Source organism: Heterodontus francisci, chromosome 36, assembly GCF_036365525.1.
Source record: "Heterodontus francisci isolate sHetFra1 chromosome 36, sHetFra1.hap1, whole genome shotgun sequence".
In the NCBI taxonomy this organism is placed as follows: Eukaryota; Metazoa; Chordata; class Chondrichthyes; order Heterodontiformes; family Heterodontidae; genus Heterodontus; species Heterodontus francisci.
In genome coordinates, this window is record NC_090406.1 from 4,972,247 (window position 1) to 4,986,715 (window position 14,469).

General features: G+C 45.2%; 1 protein-coding gene across 1 annotated transcript in view; it reads left to right on the forward strand.

The window, feature by feature from the left end:
- dda1 (DET1 and DDB1 associated 1) overlaps nucleotides 1-13,775 on the forward strand; it is a 25,887-nt gene extending 12,112 nt beyond the window's left edge. The window contains exons 2-5 of the mRNA XM_068016010.1: nucleotides 7,370-7,450; nucleotides 10,428-10,479; nucleotides 11,038-11,099; nucleotides 11,775-13,775. Coding sequence (XP_067872111.1) covers nucleotides 7,370-7,450; nucleotides 10,428-10,479; nucleotides 11,038-11,099; nucleotides 11,775-11,885 — 306 coding nt within the window. The 3' untranslated portion in view covers nucleotides 11,886-13,775. The remainder of the gene's footprint in view (nucleotides 1-7,369; nucleotides 7,451-10,427; nucleotides 10,480-11,037; nucleotides 11,100-11,774) is intronic.
- Nucleotides 13,776-14,469: the final 694 nt, after the last annotated feature.

Consider the following 14,469-nt stretch of genomic DNA (forward strand, 5'->3'; position numbering starts at 1 on the left):
TGATAGTTGAGCCTAGGTAGGTGAACACTTGAACCACTTCCAGAGCGTGGTCGCCGATATTGATGGAGCATTTCTGACATCCTGTCCCATGATGTTTGTTTCCTTGAGGCTTTTGGTTAGGCCAAATCCGTTGCAGGCAGCCGCAAACCTGTTGATGAGTCTTTGCAGACACTCTTCTGTGTGGGATGTTAATGCGGCATCGTCAGCAAAGACGAGTTCCCTGATGAGGACTTTCCGTACTTCGTCTTCGCTCTCAAGGTTGAACAACCTGCCATCTGATCTTGTGTGGAGGAAAATTCCTTCTTCTTAAGACTTGAACGCATGTGAGAGCAGCAGTGAGAAGAAGATCCCAAACAGTGAAGGTGAGAGAACACAGTCCTGTTTCACGCCACTCAGGATAGGAAAGGGGTCGATGAGGCAACGCTATGCTGAATTGTGTCTTTCATATTGTCATGGAATGAGGTGATGATTCTTAGTAGCTTTGGTGGACATCCGATCTTTGCTAGTGACAAGGTCAGAGGCTTTGGTGAGATCTATGAAAGCAACGTAGAGGGGCATCTGTTGTTCGCGGCATTTCTCCTGTAGGTAGAGAGGGAGAATAGCATGTGGATGGTGGATCTCCCTGCTTGAAAGCCGCACTGTGCCTCAGGGTAGACATGCTCAGCCAGCTTCTGGAATCTGTTTAAAACGACTCGAACGAAGACTTTCCCCACTATGCTGAGTAGGGAGATTCCACGGTAGTTGTTGCAGTCACCACGGTCACCCTTGTTCTTATAGAGAGTGATGCTATTGGCATTGCGCATGTCCTGTGGTACTGCTCCCTCATCCCAAAATGGGCAAAGCAGTTCATGGAATGCTGAGAGTATAGCAGGCTTGGCACTCTTGATTATTTCAGGGGTAATGCCGTCCTTTCCAGGGGCTTTTCACTGACTAGAGAATCAATGGCATCACTGAGTTCCGATTTTGTTGGCTGTTTGTCCAGCGCATCCATGACCGGCAGAGACTGGGCTGCATTGAGGGCGGTATCAGTGACAACATTTTCCCTGGAGTACAGTTCTAGGTAGTGCTCCACCCATTTGCTTGCGTTGGTCAGTGATCGTGTCCCCAAATTTAGACTTGAGAGGGGCAATCTTCTTGATGGTTGGCCTAAAAGCTCTCTTAATGCCATCATACATTCCTATGATGTTTCCGGTGTTGGAGACCAGCTGAATACGACTGCATAGGTGTTGCCAGTAGTCATTTGCAGAGCGCTTGGCTGTTCTTTGTGCAGCGCTTCTGGCTACTTTAAGTACTACCAATACTGTACCCCAGTGTTATACAGCGACAGACCTGTCCCCACCAGTACTGTACCCCAGTGTTATACAGTGACAGACCTGTCCCCACCAGTACTGTACCCCAGTGTTATACAGCGACAGACCTGTCCCCACCAGTACTGTACCCCAGTGTTATACAGCGACAGACCTGTACATCCCAGAACTGTGCCTTCCAGCGCTCTGCACCTGGGTTATGCAGTGACAGATCTGTACCCGCACCCCCCCCCCCCACTACTGTACCCCACTGTTATCCCTATGTTTATGGAATTCTATTTAAAATGTATCACTTGCACGATTGATTGTTGTCTTTAACCTTTTGTTGGCCTGAGCAATTTATGTTTCATGTTAGCACGGTGACATTCCTGTGTCCTACCTGTTGGCATGATGCATTGATACAGCAAACCCTTTGCATTGCACCACCCCAGGGTTCTTTTCCACTGTCTGCCTCCCCATGTGCATTTGTTACTTGGCTTGTTTTTAAGCAGGTCTCGGTGCCCACTTGTGGCTGTAAGAGTCTGTACTGTCATGCTAGGCCCCCATCTGCCAAGAATGAGGCACATTAATTTTGTCATGAGCACTGATTTTTAAACTTACTGGAGTGAAGAAAGGACTTGTTAAACAGATCATCCGTGGCTGGAAAAAACGTTTGCATATTAACAGATAGTGTTTGAAGCAAGAAAGCAGCCGTTTTCTGACGCATTCAACCCACAATGGACTTTGAATCGCCAGACTTTGAAGGTGGTGGAGCTCGCATTCCAGGTTGACTGCTAAGATGGCCGAGTACACAACGGACATGGTCAAACCAGCTAGTCTCACGACTAACCTGTTGGGTAACTGGAGTTGTTTGAATTTATAAAAACAGTTTGGGGAGGAAACTGTTTGCTCTGGGGCTGAGAAGATCCCTTCTGCCTGCTTCCATCTCTGTCTGATAAGTCTCTGAATCCACTGAAGACACATGAACCCCAAGAGAGAAAAGTCTCCTACAAGGTTTATGAAGAATACTGGGCCCTAACGAAAAGCAAGATCTACCTACAATCAAGGGCTCTACTGTGAGCTCGAAGAACCGTAACAACAACTCTTCAGATATTGCCTTAAACTTTTCCACTTTATTTTTCTCTTTTCTGTCTCTATTTGTATGTGTGTATCGCTTATGCATGCTAGCGTGGGGCGTGTCGTGAATCTGTAAGCTTTAACCGAATTAGAGTTTAACTTTAATAAATTTCAACTTTTCTTCTTTAAACCTAAGAAAGCCTGTTTGTGCTGTTTTCTTTGTCTTATAATTGGAAAGTGGTGATCAAGGATTCACCAAGGGGGAGCTAAATACACAGTGTGTTTAAAATTAAACCCTGTTATGGTAAGACCAGGTGAAGGCTGAAAGGGAACCTAAGACTAAAGACCTGCTCGGGTCTGCAAATGAAAATCGACCCGACCCGGACAGAACCACATCCGACCCGAGTCCTTTGATTTTTTTCCTGCGCCCAACCTGACCCGGCCACCAGAATAAAGTTGATTATATTAAAGAGCTTGTGCTCTACCTTGGATGGAATCGCTCACTGCAGACTAGTGCAGAGTCAAAATGCACGTTTCTCGCCTTGACGTCTTGGCTGTCACTGTGTCCGACCCAAACCCGACATGTTGTCGGGTAGTCATGCTGTACCGTAGATTTCTTTCTCTCCTGATTGTAACAGAAATTTGTGGGATTTTGCCCACAGACACATGAGAGAAATTGGAAGTGGGAAGCCAAATTGTTCCCAATCAAAAAAGAGCACAATTTCAATACAGGTTTTCTTGTGGTTGTGTGTGCTTGAATACTAACATGTCTGCGACTGAAGCTAGCAGCTCTCCAAGTCAGGGTGAAGTAACTTGGGATAAGTTAAAAGCACTGTCTATGGAGGAGTTGAGGAAAATGGCTGAGCATTGTGGGATCACTGTATGTGGCAAGGCTAGGAAGTCTGAACTCCTAAGGCTAGTGACCAACTATTTTTCCCTTGAATCTGAAGAAGCAGAAACAGGGTTAGAAGCGACTCCGACAGGGTATTGTTAGCAAAGATACAATTGTAACAGAGGAAAATTGAATTTGAGGAGGGAGAGAGAAAGAATGTTCCGGAAGGAATGCGAAGAGAGAGTGTTGAAGCGGCTTAAGTTAAGTAGGGGGCGACAGAGTAACCCCAGTGAAAACATGGCCAAGATGGAGGAGCATAATTCAGGGCTGGGTACAAAATTGTTAAAACTAGCTCAGCTAATTCCAAAATTCAATGAGGAGAACATAAAAGCATTTTTTGTGACCTTTGAGAAACTGGCAGGGCAGCTAAAATGGCCAGCTGAGACGTGGCCTCTTTTACTGCAAAGCAAGCTAACTGGAAAAGCCCATGAGGTTTATTCCCTGTTGCCAGATGAGAGTTCATCAAATTATGAACTGACCAAAAATGCTATCCTCAGGGCATATGAATTAGTACCTGAAGCCTATCGCCAAAAGTTTAGAACCCTCAAGAAGCAAGCTAATCAAACTTATCTGGAGTTTGAAAGAAGTTATCAGCTCGCTTTTGACCAGTGGCTGAGGGCTTTTAAAGTACAGTTCAGCTATGAAAATCTCAGATGTAATTCTGTTAGAGGAATTTAAAAACTCTCTTCCACTCTCCATAAAGATCTATGTAGAGGAGCAGCAGGTCCAGAGAGCCTGGCAAGTGGCCGTCCTGGCCAATGAGTTTGCTTTAATTTATAAGTTGGTTTCCCAGGGGAGAACCTGTCCTAGTCACCCCCACAAATCCGAAAGAGACAATAGGTGGGAAGATGATAGCCCAAACAGTCCTGGGAGAGAAAGGATAGACTTGCCCGCTACTGACTCTTTAAAGCAAATAGTTACCTTAGTAGGAAATGGGCAAACGGAAGAGAAACTTCCCCCCAAAAAAATGTTTATTGGGTTGCCAAAAAGGGGGCAATTAAAGCCGCACTGGCACCAAGAGAAGACAGGCTGTAGGATTTATGAATGAATGGGAGAAATGTATTTTTTTTTGTATCTTACATTTTTCTCTCGACCTTTTAATGAAATGTGCGTTCTCAAATTTTAAACTTACTGGAGTGAAGAAAGGACTTGTTAAAAGGATCAGCCGTGGCTGGAAAAGACATTTGCATATTAACAGACTGTTTGGAACATCAACGCAGCCATTCCCTGACACATTCAACCCACAATGGACTTTTGCCCACCAGACGTTGAAGGTAGGGGAGCTCGCATTCCAGGTTGACTAAAGATGGCCGAATACACAATGGACATGGTCAAACCAGCTAGTCACATGACTAATATAAAATAAAAACAAGAAATGCTGGAACCACTCAGCAGGTCTGGCAGCATCTGTGAAAAGAGAAGCAGAGTTAGCGTTTCGGGTCAGTGACCCTTCTTCGGAACCTGCTGAGTGGTTCCAGCATTTCTTGTTTTTATTTCAGATTTCCAGCATCCGCAGTATTTTGCTTTTATTTTAGTCACATGACTAACCTGTTGGGCAACTGGAGTTTTTTGAATTTGTACAAAGTTTGGGAAGAAAGCTGTTTGCTCCTGGACTGAGAAGATCTCTTCTGCCTGCTCCCATCTCTGTCTCACAAGCCTCTGAATCCACTGAAGACACATGAACCCCAAGAGAGAAAAGTCTCCTACAGTGAACAAGGTTCAAGAAGAAAAGCAAGGTCTACCTACAATCAAGGGCTCTACTGTGAGCTCGAAGAACCGTAACAACAACTCTTCAGATATTGCCTTAAACTTTTCCACTGTATTTTTCTCTTTTCTGTCTCTATTTGCATGTGTATCGCAAATGCATGCTAGCGTGGGGCGTGTCGTGTATCCAAAGGCTTTAACTGAATTAGAGTTTAAGCTTAATACATTTCAACTTTTCATTAAACCTAAGAAAGCCTGTTTGTGCTGGTTTCTTTGTCTTATAATTGGAAAGCGGTGAACAAGGATTCACCAAGGGGGAGCTAAAAACACGGTGTGTTTAAAATTAAACCCTGTTATGGTAACACCAGGTGAAGGCTGAAAGGGAACCGCTAGACCTTTTTCTCACCTTGTAACAGTACTCAGGAGGGAATTAGTGCTCAGTTCCACCTGTAGGAGACTCTGCTCAGGGTGAGCTCAGTGCCTGTTTCTCCTGTTGAAGGCCATTATGAATACCTTAATGTGGAAATCACTGTGAAACACCATGACTTTCCCATGACAGAATTAGTTGAAATCTACTTGTACTCCATGCAATTCTGCTATTTTGTATTGTGGTTTTGTAGGTCCTGTTGTACAGTTCTCTCCACTGTTCCATGAAAATGGAGACCCTTTCAACAATGGAATGCCCTTTTATTGAGTTTTCCCTGAGCCTTGAAATCAAATTTATTGTTTGAACATTTGGCAGATTTTCTTTGTGCTGTTTCAGTGGTCTGAATATATTTTTGGGGTTTGTATTTTTGCAGCGGTGGAAATCAGATGCTCTCTTTTTCCCCCCCCACCCCCAACCAAAAGAAACCCCACATTTGATGGAAAGTAATTGAAAGCTGTGATGAGCTATAGCCACAGGCTTTATTGAATGTTTTATGACTGATGTAATATCTTTCCCATTGTGGAATCAGCTGAGGTTCAGAGGATTCTGATCTAAATTTACCCTCTCAGCAGTCAGCCATGATGGGGCGGGAGAGACGGAGCTAGTGAACTCCCTGCTTAATCACTTGTCATGGTATTCTGCCATCTCCTTGTTGGGGGTAATCGTGACTCTTTCTCCCCCCACCCCCCCCCCCCCCCACTCCCCCAGCAGCAGATTTGTGACTGACTCTTCTGGCTTGCCTACCTGCTGATAGCTTTAAACTCATCCCCAACTTCCAGCTTGGTGTTGGCTTTGGTCTGCTCACTAATTCCTCTTCTCCCCATGCCCCCTGCCTGACAATAGACACTTCTGTCTGATGGGCCAAAACATAAGTAGGAGCAAGAGAAGATCATTTGGCTCTTTGAGCCTGCTCCACCATTGAATAATATCATGGCTGATTTTCTTCCTCATCTCCATCTCCCGCCCTATCCCCATATCCCTTAGTGTCCAAACATCTTTTGATTTCAGTCTTGAATGTATTCAACAACTGAGCATCTAAAATTCCAAAGGTTTACTACAATCTGAGTGAAGACATTTCTCCTCATCTCAATCTTAAATGTCCAATCCCTTATCCTGAGACTATGACCCTTAGTTTTAGACTCTCCAACGATGAAAGAGCCTCCCAGCATCTACCCTGTCAAGCCCCCTAAAAGTATTATGTCACATTGAGACTATCTCTTATTCTTCTAAACTCCAGAGAATATAGGCCTAGTCCACTCATTCTCTCCTTGTGGGTCAGTCCCCTTATGCCAGGGATCGGTCTGGTGAACCTTTTGTTGCATTCCCTCTAAGGCAAGTATATCCTTCCTTTGGTAAAGAGCCCAAAATAATACACACCACTCCAGGTGTGGTCTTACCAAGGCCTGTATAAGTGCTGCAAGACTTCTTTACTCTTATACTCCAATCCCTTTGTAATAAAGGTTGACATATAATTTGCAGACCGTGAGCTGGTGCCACTCTGCCCCTTTCTGTTCACCTGAGACCCTGAGTTGCTGTTATTGCATGCTGTACCCTGCCCATGCCCCCCACCCTCCCTGTCTGCCAGAGGTTTAGCCATTTCCCCTGGCACCTCAATGCTCTTTGTGACAAAGACAGTCCTGAGCTTGGTGGACATGTGTTGCAGTTGTGGCTGGCAACCCCTTTTTCGTTCAGTACCTCCCTCCCCTAGCTAATGAATGCTGTGGGTGTAACCCAATGGCACAGAATATAGTTCTATTACATGGTTTGAAGTGGGGGGAAAAGCCAACAATCTTCAGCTCTTCTGCCCTTTCCCTTCTGCCAGTTTGATTAACGGAAGCAGTGATTCTTTCCATTGCCTGCCTGACTGGAGGTGGGATGCTTTGTGTTCCTTTCTCAGGCTACCCAGGCTGAGGAGCACCATGTATCTATACAGTACCTTCCCAGCGAAGCACAGATTTGTTATTTGTTTGTGTCTGGTTACAGGCGGACTTCTTGAAAGGATTACCAGTCTATAACGAAAGCAACTTCAGCAGGTTTCACGCAGATTCGGTTTGTAAAGCTTCGGTGAGTACTTGTTAAAGGCTGAGATGGATTAGCAACATATCTTAATCACTGTTGGCACATGTACATAAGGGTAAGCCTGGCTAAGTTAGATAGAGGGGTACCATGCATCACACCTGACATAAGTGGTACAGTGTACTAAAGCTGAGGTAAATAAAAGATGGTTTGTTCAATTTTCTTTTGCCCGCCTCTCCTGAAGTCATATGGGCTTTCTTCACTTCAGTCATGACAAGTGTGTGCAGCAGGACATTCAAATATGGGGGAGCATTGTAACCTGATGCCATCCTATCTGGGGCATCCACATAATTGTGCTAGCAGGAGACAAATCCCTTCGCCCAAACCCAGGGCACAGAGGGTAATTGTTACTAAAATAAAAGCAAAATACTGTAGATGCTGGAAATCTGAAATAAAAACAAGAAATGCTGGGGGTGCAAGTACATCGTTCCCTGAAAGTGGCAACACAGATAGACAGGGTGGTGAAGAAGGCGTATGGCATGCTTGCCTTCATCGGCCGAGGCATTGAGTACAAGAGTTGGGACGTCATGTTACAGTTGTACATAACGTTGGTTAGACCGCATTTGGAGTACTGTGTGCAGTGCTGGTCACCGCACTACAGGAAAGATGTGATTAAGCTAGAGAGGGTGCAGAAAAGATTCACAAGGATGTTGTCTGATTTGGAGGGCTTGAGTTATAAAGAGAGATTGGGTAGGCTGGGTCTGTTTTCCCTGGAGCAAAGGAGGCTGAGAGGGGACATGATAGAGGTATATAAAATTATCAGAGGCATAGATAGGGTAGATAGCCAGAGTCTGTTTCCCATGGTAGGGGTGACTAAAATTAGAGGGCATAGATTTAAGGTGAGAGGGAGGAGGTTTAAAGGGGTAAATTTTTCACATAAAGAATAGTGGGTATCTGGAATGAGCTGCCTGAGGGGGTGGTGGAAGCAGGAACAGTAGCAACATTTAAGAGGCATCTGGACAGGTACTTGAATGAGCAAGGCATAGAGGGATATGGAATTAATGCAGGCAGGTGGGATTAGTATAGATAGGCATTATGGTCGGCATGGCCGCGGTGGGCCGAAGGGCCTGTTTCTATGCTGTATGACTCTATGAAATATTCAGGTCTGGCAACATCTGTGGAGAGAGAAGCAGAGTTAACGTTTTAGGTCGGTGAAAGTTCTGATGAAGGGTCACTGACCTGAAACGTTAACTCTGTTTCTCTCTCCACAGATGCTGCCAGACCTGCTGAGTATTTCCAGCATTTCTTGTTTTTATTTAAGGGTAATTGTTACTCCCTTGCTCAGCCTCAACCTGGGATCGATAAAGCAAAGTCCTTAAATTGTACAGCAATCTGAATAACTACAGATAGAACGTAAATATTTCGCATCCTCTTGGAGATGGCGCAGAAAAGATTCACGAGTGGTTCCAGGGATGAGGAGCTTCAGTTACGTGGATAGATTGGAGAAGAGAATGTTGAGAGGAGATTTGATAGAGGTATTCAAAATCATAAGGGGTATGGATAGAGTAGACAGGGAGAAACTGTTCCCATTGGTGGAAGGATTGAGAGCCAGAGGGCACAGATCTAAGGTAATTCGCAAACGAAGCACTGACGATATGAAAAACTTTTTCACACAGCGAGTGGATCTGGAATGCACTGCCCGAGAGTGCGGAGGAGGTAGATTCAATCAAGGCATTCAAGAGGGAATTGGATTATTATCTGAAAAGAAGAATGTGCAGGGCTACAGGGAGAAGGCGGGGGAGTGGCATGAATTGTTCTTTGAGAGCCAGCACAGACACAACAGGCTGAATGGCGTCTTTCTATGATTCTGCAACCATCCAGAGAGAGAGAGAGAGGAGTCCATGCAGGGCAGGCTAGAGCCTGTTACCCAATGCACTGACTCTTCCAGTCCATTAATCATACCCGCCCAACACTTTTGATTCCAATTGCTTTTCTCTTTAAGTCTGTCTGGGATGCACCCTGTGCCCCGGTGGAGGGAGGGTGTATTTTGGCAGCCTGGTACCAGGCTTAGTCAATGCCCCCATGTAACCAGCTGCTAGAAAATGTTCTAAATAGTGTGCAGCAACGACAGATACTCAGTCCTTGTCTCTGAAAAAGCAGTGCAGACTTGACTGGCCTATGTTCCGTGTGTCTGCTCCTCACCCAAGATATGAAGGTCAGCAAAAGCTTGGTTAAAGAGGCAAGTTTTAAGGAGGAGAGAGGTTTATGGAAGGAATTCCAGAGCTTGGGGTTAGGGCCCAGACAGCTGAAGGCACGGCCACCAATGGTGGAGCGATTAAAATCATGAATGTGTGAGAGGACAGAATTGGAGGAGTGCAGCAATCTCGGAGGGTTGTGGGACTGGAGAATGTTACAGAGATGGGAAAGTTGAGGACGTGGAGAGACATGGGAATGGGAATTTTACATTGGAAGCATTGGGGGCTGTTCAACAAACACGGGTGATGAGTGTGTGGAATTTGGTACAGGTTAGGATACGGGCAGCAGAGTTTTGGATGAGCTGAAGTTTATGGAAGGTGGGAGACCGGTCAGCAGAGAATTGAAATAGTCAAGTTTGCAGGTGACAAAGCCGTGGATAAAGGCTTTCAGCAGCAGATGAGCTGAGGCAGAGATGGCGGCAGACACTATTACAGAGGTGAAAATAGGTGATAGAGCGGATATGAGGTCGGGTGCCCAGGTCAGGGTCAGCTACAGCCCGTCTATAACCACATTTTTTGCAGGATAACTAGAATGGATGGACCTGTCAGAAATGCAACAGCTTCATTATGTAGAGGTACATATTAAAAGTTGAAATGCAGTGGATCATGTATCCCATTAAATGCTTGTAGACTTGGTGGTAGGAATGTATTACGGTAGATGATCACATTTCATTGTCATGGAAAGTAATTAACCCCTGGAGTATAAGAACTGCTGAACTTTAAAGTCTTGTATGTTCCAGTGAATGTTTAAGGTCAATATTTTCTTGCAGAATAGAAGACCATCTGTGTACCTCCCGACGAGAGACTACCCATCGGAACAGAGTACGTGCATAAAGCAGTTTTGCCAGTCTTTTTCATTCGAATGTGGCTTTCAGGACTGATGCGTGCCTGTGGTTCTTCCACATATTTATGGGATGCAGGTCTGTGATTGTGATTACCCCGCACAGCGATGGGACACCAGTGTGTGGTCTAACTTAGGGGTTAGAACTGTTTCCACCTGTGCTTGATGAGCGTGAAGCTTCTTTTTCCTCCAACATTCTGCCTCAGTCCTAACCTTATGAAGGCATGGACTTTGTGTTCCTACACCATTCACTCTTCATTGTCACTGATTCACCAGTGGGTTTGTTTGGTGGGCCTATGCTCACCCTGGGTGTTGGTTTTGGCCTGAACTCATTTCACACGAGTAGGAGCCTCCCAGCCAGAAATCTTCAGCCTGACAGTCTCAGCTGGATTGGACCTGGTTTCAGAGGTGAAAACTCTGTGTACAACCCACAGGAACACTGTGATTTATTTGATGCAGTTATCACTCCCAGTTTTATTACATTGAACTGTTTATAGATAACCTGACCACTAAGTGTCTTCATTTTTCACTTTACCTAGTCATCGTGACAGAAAAGACCAATATATTGCTTCGATATCTCCATCAGCAATGGGACAAAAAGGTGAGCTGACTTGCAACGTCTGGCTGACCTGTGTTGGTTCTGGTTAAGAGGCTTGTGTGTAGTGATGGGTGTGGATTATCCACGGCATCTTTTGTTGGATGGAGGTCCAGTAAGGGTTGTGGGAAATTTCCTGCATTATTGGTTGTCACATGAAGGCTGATGCAAAAAGAGAAATGCTTCCTGTGAACTGGGTTTCACTGTGGGAAGGAAATGAATGGGGGTGGGGGGGGGGGTTGCGGGTTTGCTGGTGGGGTGGTTATCGGATATGGTACAGAAGAAGTCACTTCCTTTGAGTTGGGACAGGTGAATGAGGGGGCACGTCCTGTGCATTGGGAAATGCTGGGGGAAGCGAGGAGGTTCATTGAATATCTCACAATGGTTTGTTTTCATGTGTGAATCCAGTGAGAGTTGTCTGGCTGTTCGACTCTGGGAGGCAGTACAGCTGATCTTGTCCGAGACAATGAGAGGTGTAATTTCCAGCTAGGGTCACTATGTAGCAATTAGGAGTGGGGATCCTGGTTGTTTTCCTCCCCACATCCCATCCTCAGTTAGCCCAGGGGGGGAGGGTGAATGGAGCTGCATCCACCACCCAATGAGAACAGGGAACTCAGCAGTACAACATCAGAGAGTGCATTCGTCTGTTGAAATATTACCATTCCTCCTTCCTTTTTGCAGAATGCAGCTAAGAAAAGGGACCAAGAGCAAGTGGACGTTGAAGGCGAGAGTTCGGCTCCACCACGCAAAATTGCCCGCACAGACAGCCAGGACATGATCGAAGATACTTAATCTTCTGCCCACAAGACGCAAGTGCTTCCCTTCTCATCATGTAATGTCTTACAGTCTCTCCACCATGCAGCCCTTCATTTGTATATCATAGGAGCACCTTTATTTATTTACATGTAATTTATGGTCTGGGGAGGGAGGGAGGAGGGGGTTTCAAGTGGACCCAACAAAAGCCCTTTGTGGTGTCCAGTCATGATCACCGATTGACTGGTCTGCTCCAGGTTTTTGCAGAGGTTCCAGAGGCAAAGACTGAGTGGGTGTAGTGCAGAGTCTATGGTTAACAGGAGTGTGTAATAGTGTAGGAGTCGGAGCCTCGCAGTGTGGAAAGCAATGGTCCTGAAGTGCATGTCTAGTCCACCTGTATTTGTCCACCGTGTCTACACTCGCATCTCCCTGATTATTTCTACTTGTCTATCGTTATCATTAACCTTATACTCCCGACAGGTTTGATGCAGGTCAATTCACTATTAAAGTTGCACAGCTCAGTCTTCAGAAACCAGCAGATGTGCCTGTATAAAAGATTAGTCAGAGCTGTTTAAATGACCTTTACCCTCGCCCTAAAATAAAACCCTGCCCCTTGCGTAGCTACTTTTGGTTGTTCTGTTAAAGTTTCACTTCACCATTTCCCGCCTCACTCACTAGTTCTCGTTGGAATGTCAGAAATCGAGAGAGATGGGAAATGATTGAGCTGACTACTCCCAAACCCGACCCTGGCTCGTAATTAGACATGGCAAGATTTGGAGGACAATGTGCAAAGCCCTTGGTGGGTACAGCTTTACAGAATGTGCTGGGAGTGGGTCATTCACGCCATGAGCGAGTTAAACTGTTGGCGTTGGAACTGTGCTGACCTTGTGGGACATTGGGTTTTATGATCAGTTTTTTTTATTTTAAGGGAAGCTGTGTTGTATGGGTTTGTGTTTCTTTTTAAAATAAATGTTTTGAAGTCCAAAGAATTAACATTGCAAGTGCTGGAAAATCGCTGATTTGAATTCTCGAAGTGTGGAGGGACTTGGTGGCAAGGGGACCTCAGACTAGGTGACATCCAAGCCCTAAAAGCACACTATTAGTGTTCTACACACTTCTATGATAATTTGTCCAGTGTTTTAATGCGGGGCATTGACTTTTTAAAGGAAGGCTGGATGTGACAGTGTGTGACATAAAGACTGCGTTAAGTTGTTGCAGTATTAATCTCACGCACTGTAGCTTCCATTTCTGATGGGGTAAACTTTTTCTAAGCTTTTTCTTTTGATTTAAGCTTGCATATTGTCAGAAAAAAATTAATCTCATTTGCGCTACATCACCATGGAAACTTGACTTCAAAGAGCAGTATCTGCTTAATTAAGTTGCCTTTACAGAAGAAATGTATTTTTTTAAGCTGAGACCATAATATGATCAGTGTGAGTGGTGTGGGAGGGGAAATATACTGAGCACAGAGCAGAGAGAGAGATACCATGGATTTTGTTGCTGGTCTGGATATATGTTGTCACGAGCCAGGAAAAGCTTCATCGTGTATAAAACTAAATTTCAGCCAGTGTTGAAAATTCTATACATGGGTCATTGTGGCAGAATATTCAATGTTTCCTCACCTGCTTCTGCCTCAGTTCTTGTCTGCTCTGGATTCTCCAGCTTTGTTCTACTCTTACTCCTCCCTCCCCCTTTCTGCCTCTTACCGTTCCTGCCTCTTCCCCGTTCCTGTTCCCCCTGTCTGCCCTTTCTTTCTTTCTCTGTCTCTCTCTCTCCTGCCACCCCACCCCCCACTCCTCCCTCCCTCTTCACCCCCCCCCTTTTCTCTCCCCCTGCACACCCTTACCATGGGCAGATGTTATATTGCAATGCTCTGGCCATTAACTCTTTCAGCTTGTTAGCCGGGTAGTTGAGCCCCCCCACCCCCCAATATAATTGAGACTTAATGCAGCCTCATAACCTGCATTGTGATTACACATTATTCATCCCTAACACTCGCTCCTTGCGTGTTCAGAAGTGGTTCTTGAACTGAGTTCCATTGAGACTTTCTGGATGGGAACGGGGTGTGGCTGTTATGTACAATGCAGAGTGGATTGGCTCTCACTTAGGAGGGGAGCGCTGAGAGTGGCAGGAAAGAAAATTCTTATTTTCTTAAATGCAGTATTAAACGTGCAGCGCATTCATATTACAAGTATTATAATTTTAGATGGGGATCTGTGATAACTAATCCATTTGAAAAGGGGTCTTTTAACCAGAAAAGTTTGAGAACCACGTGTGCAGTGCCCTTCGCAGTGGCATTTCCTGTGTATATAGTGCCCCTCGCAGTGGCACCCCTTGTTGCAATGGTAACTCTCTAATATGTGCTGAGCATCACTAAAACTTATCCTGGTGAATTATATCTGTGCGTCATGTTCTTATTGCTGATGACTCCTTGTTGATGGAGAAAAATAAGGCTGGATGGGCAATTGGCTTTAGTTCTGACTACATCAGCCCTTCAAACCTATATTGTGTCAACCTCTGCCAAGATGGTGCATTGTTAGGCTGGCTGAGGCCTCTGTTCTGGCCATGTGTCTCCATCTCTACCCAACATTTTATCCATCTTTGGTGTGGAGTCCTCCTTTGC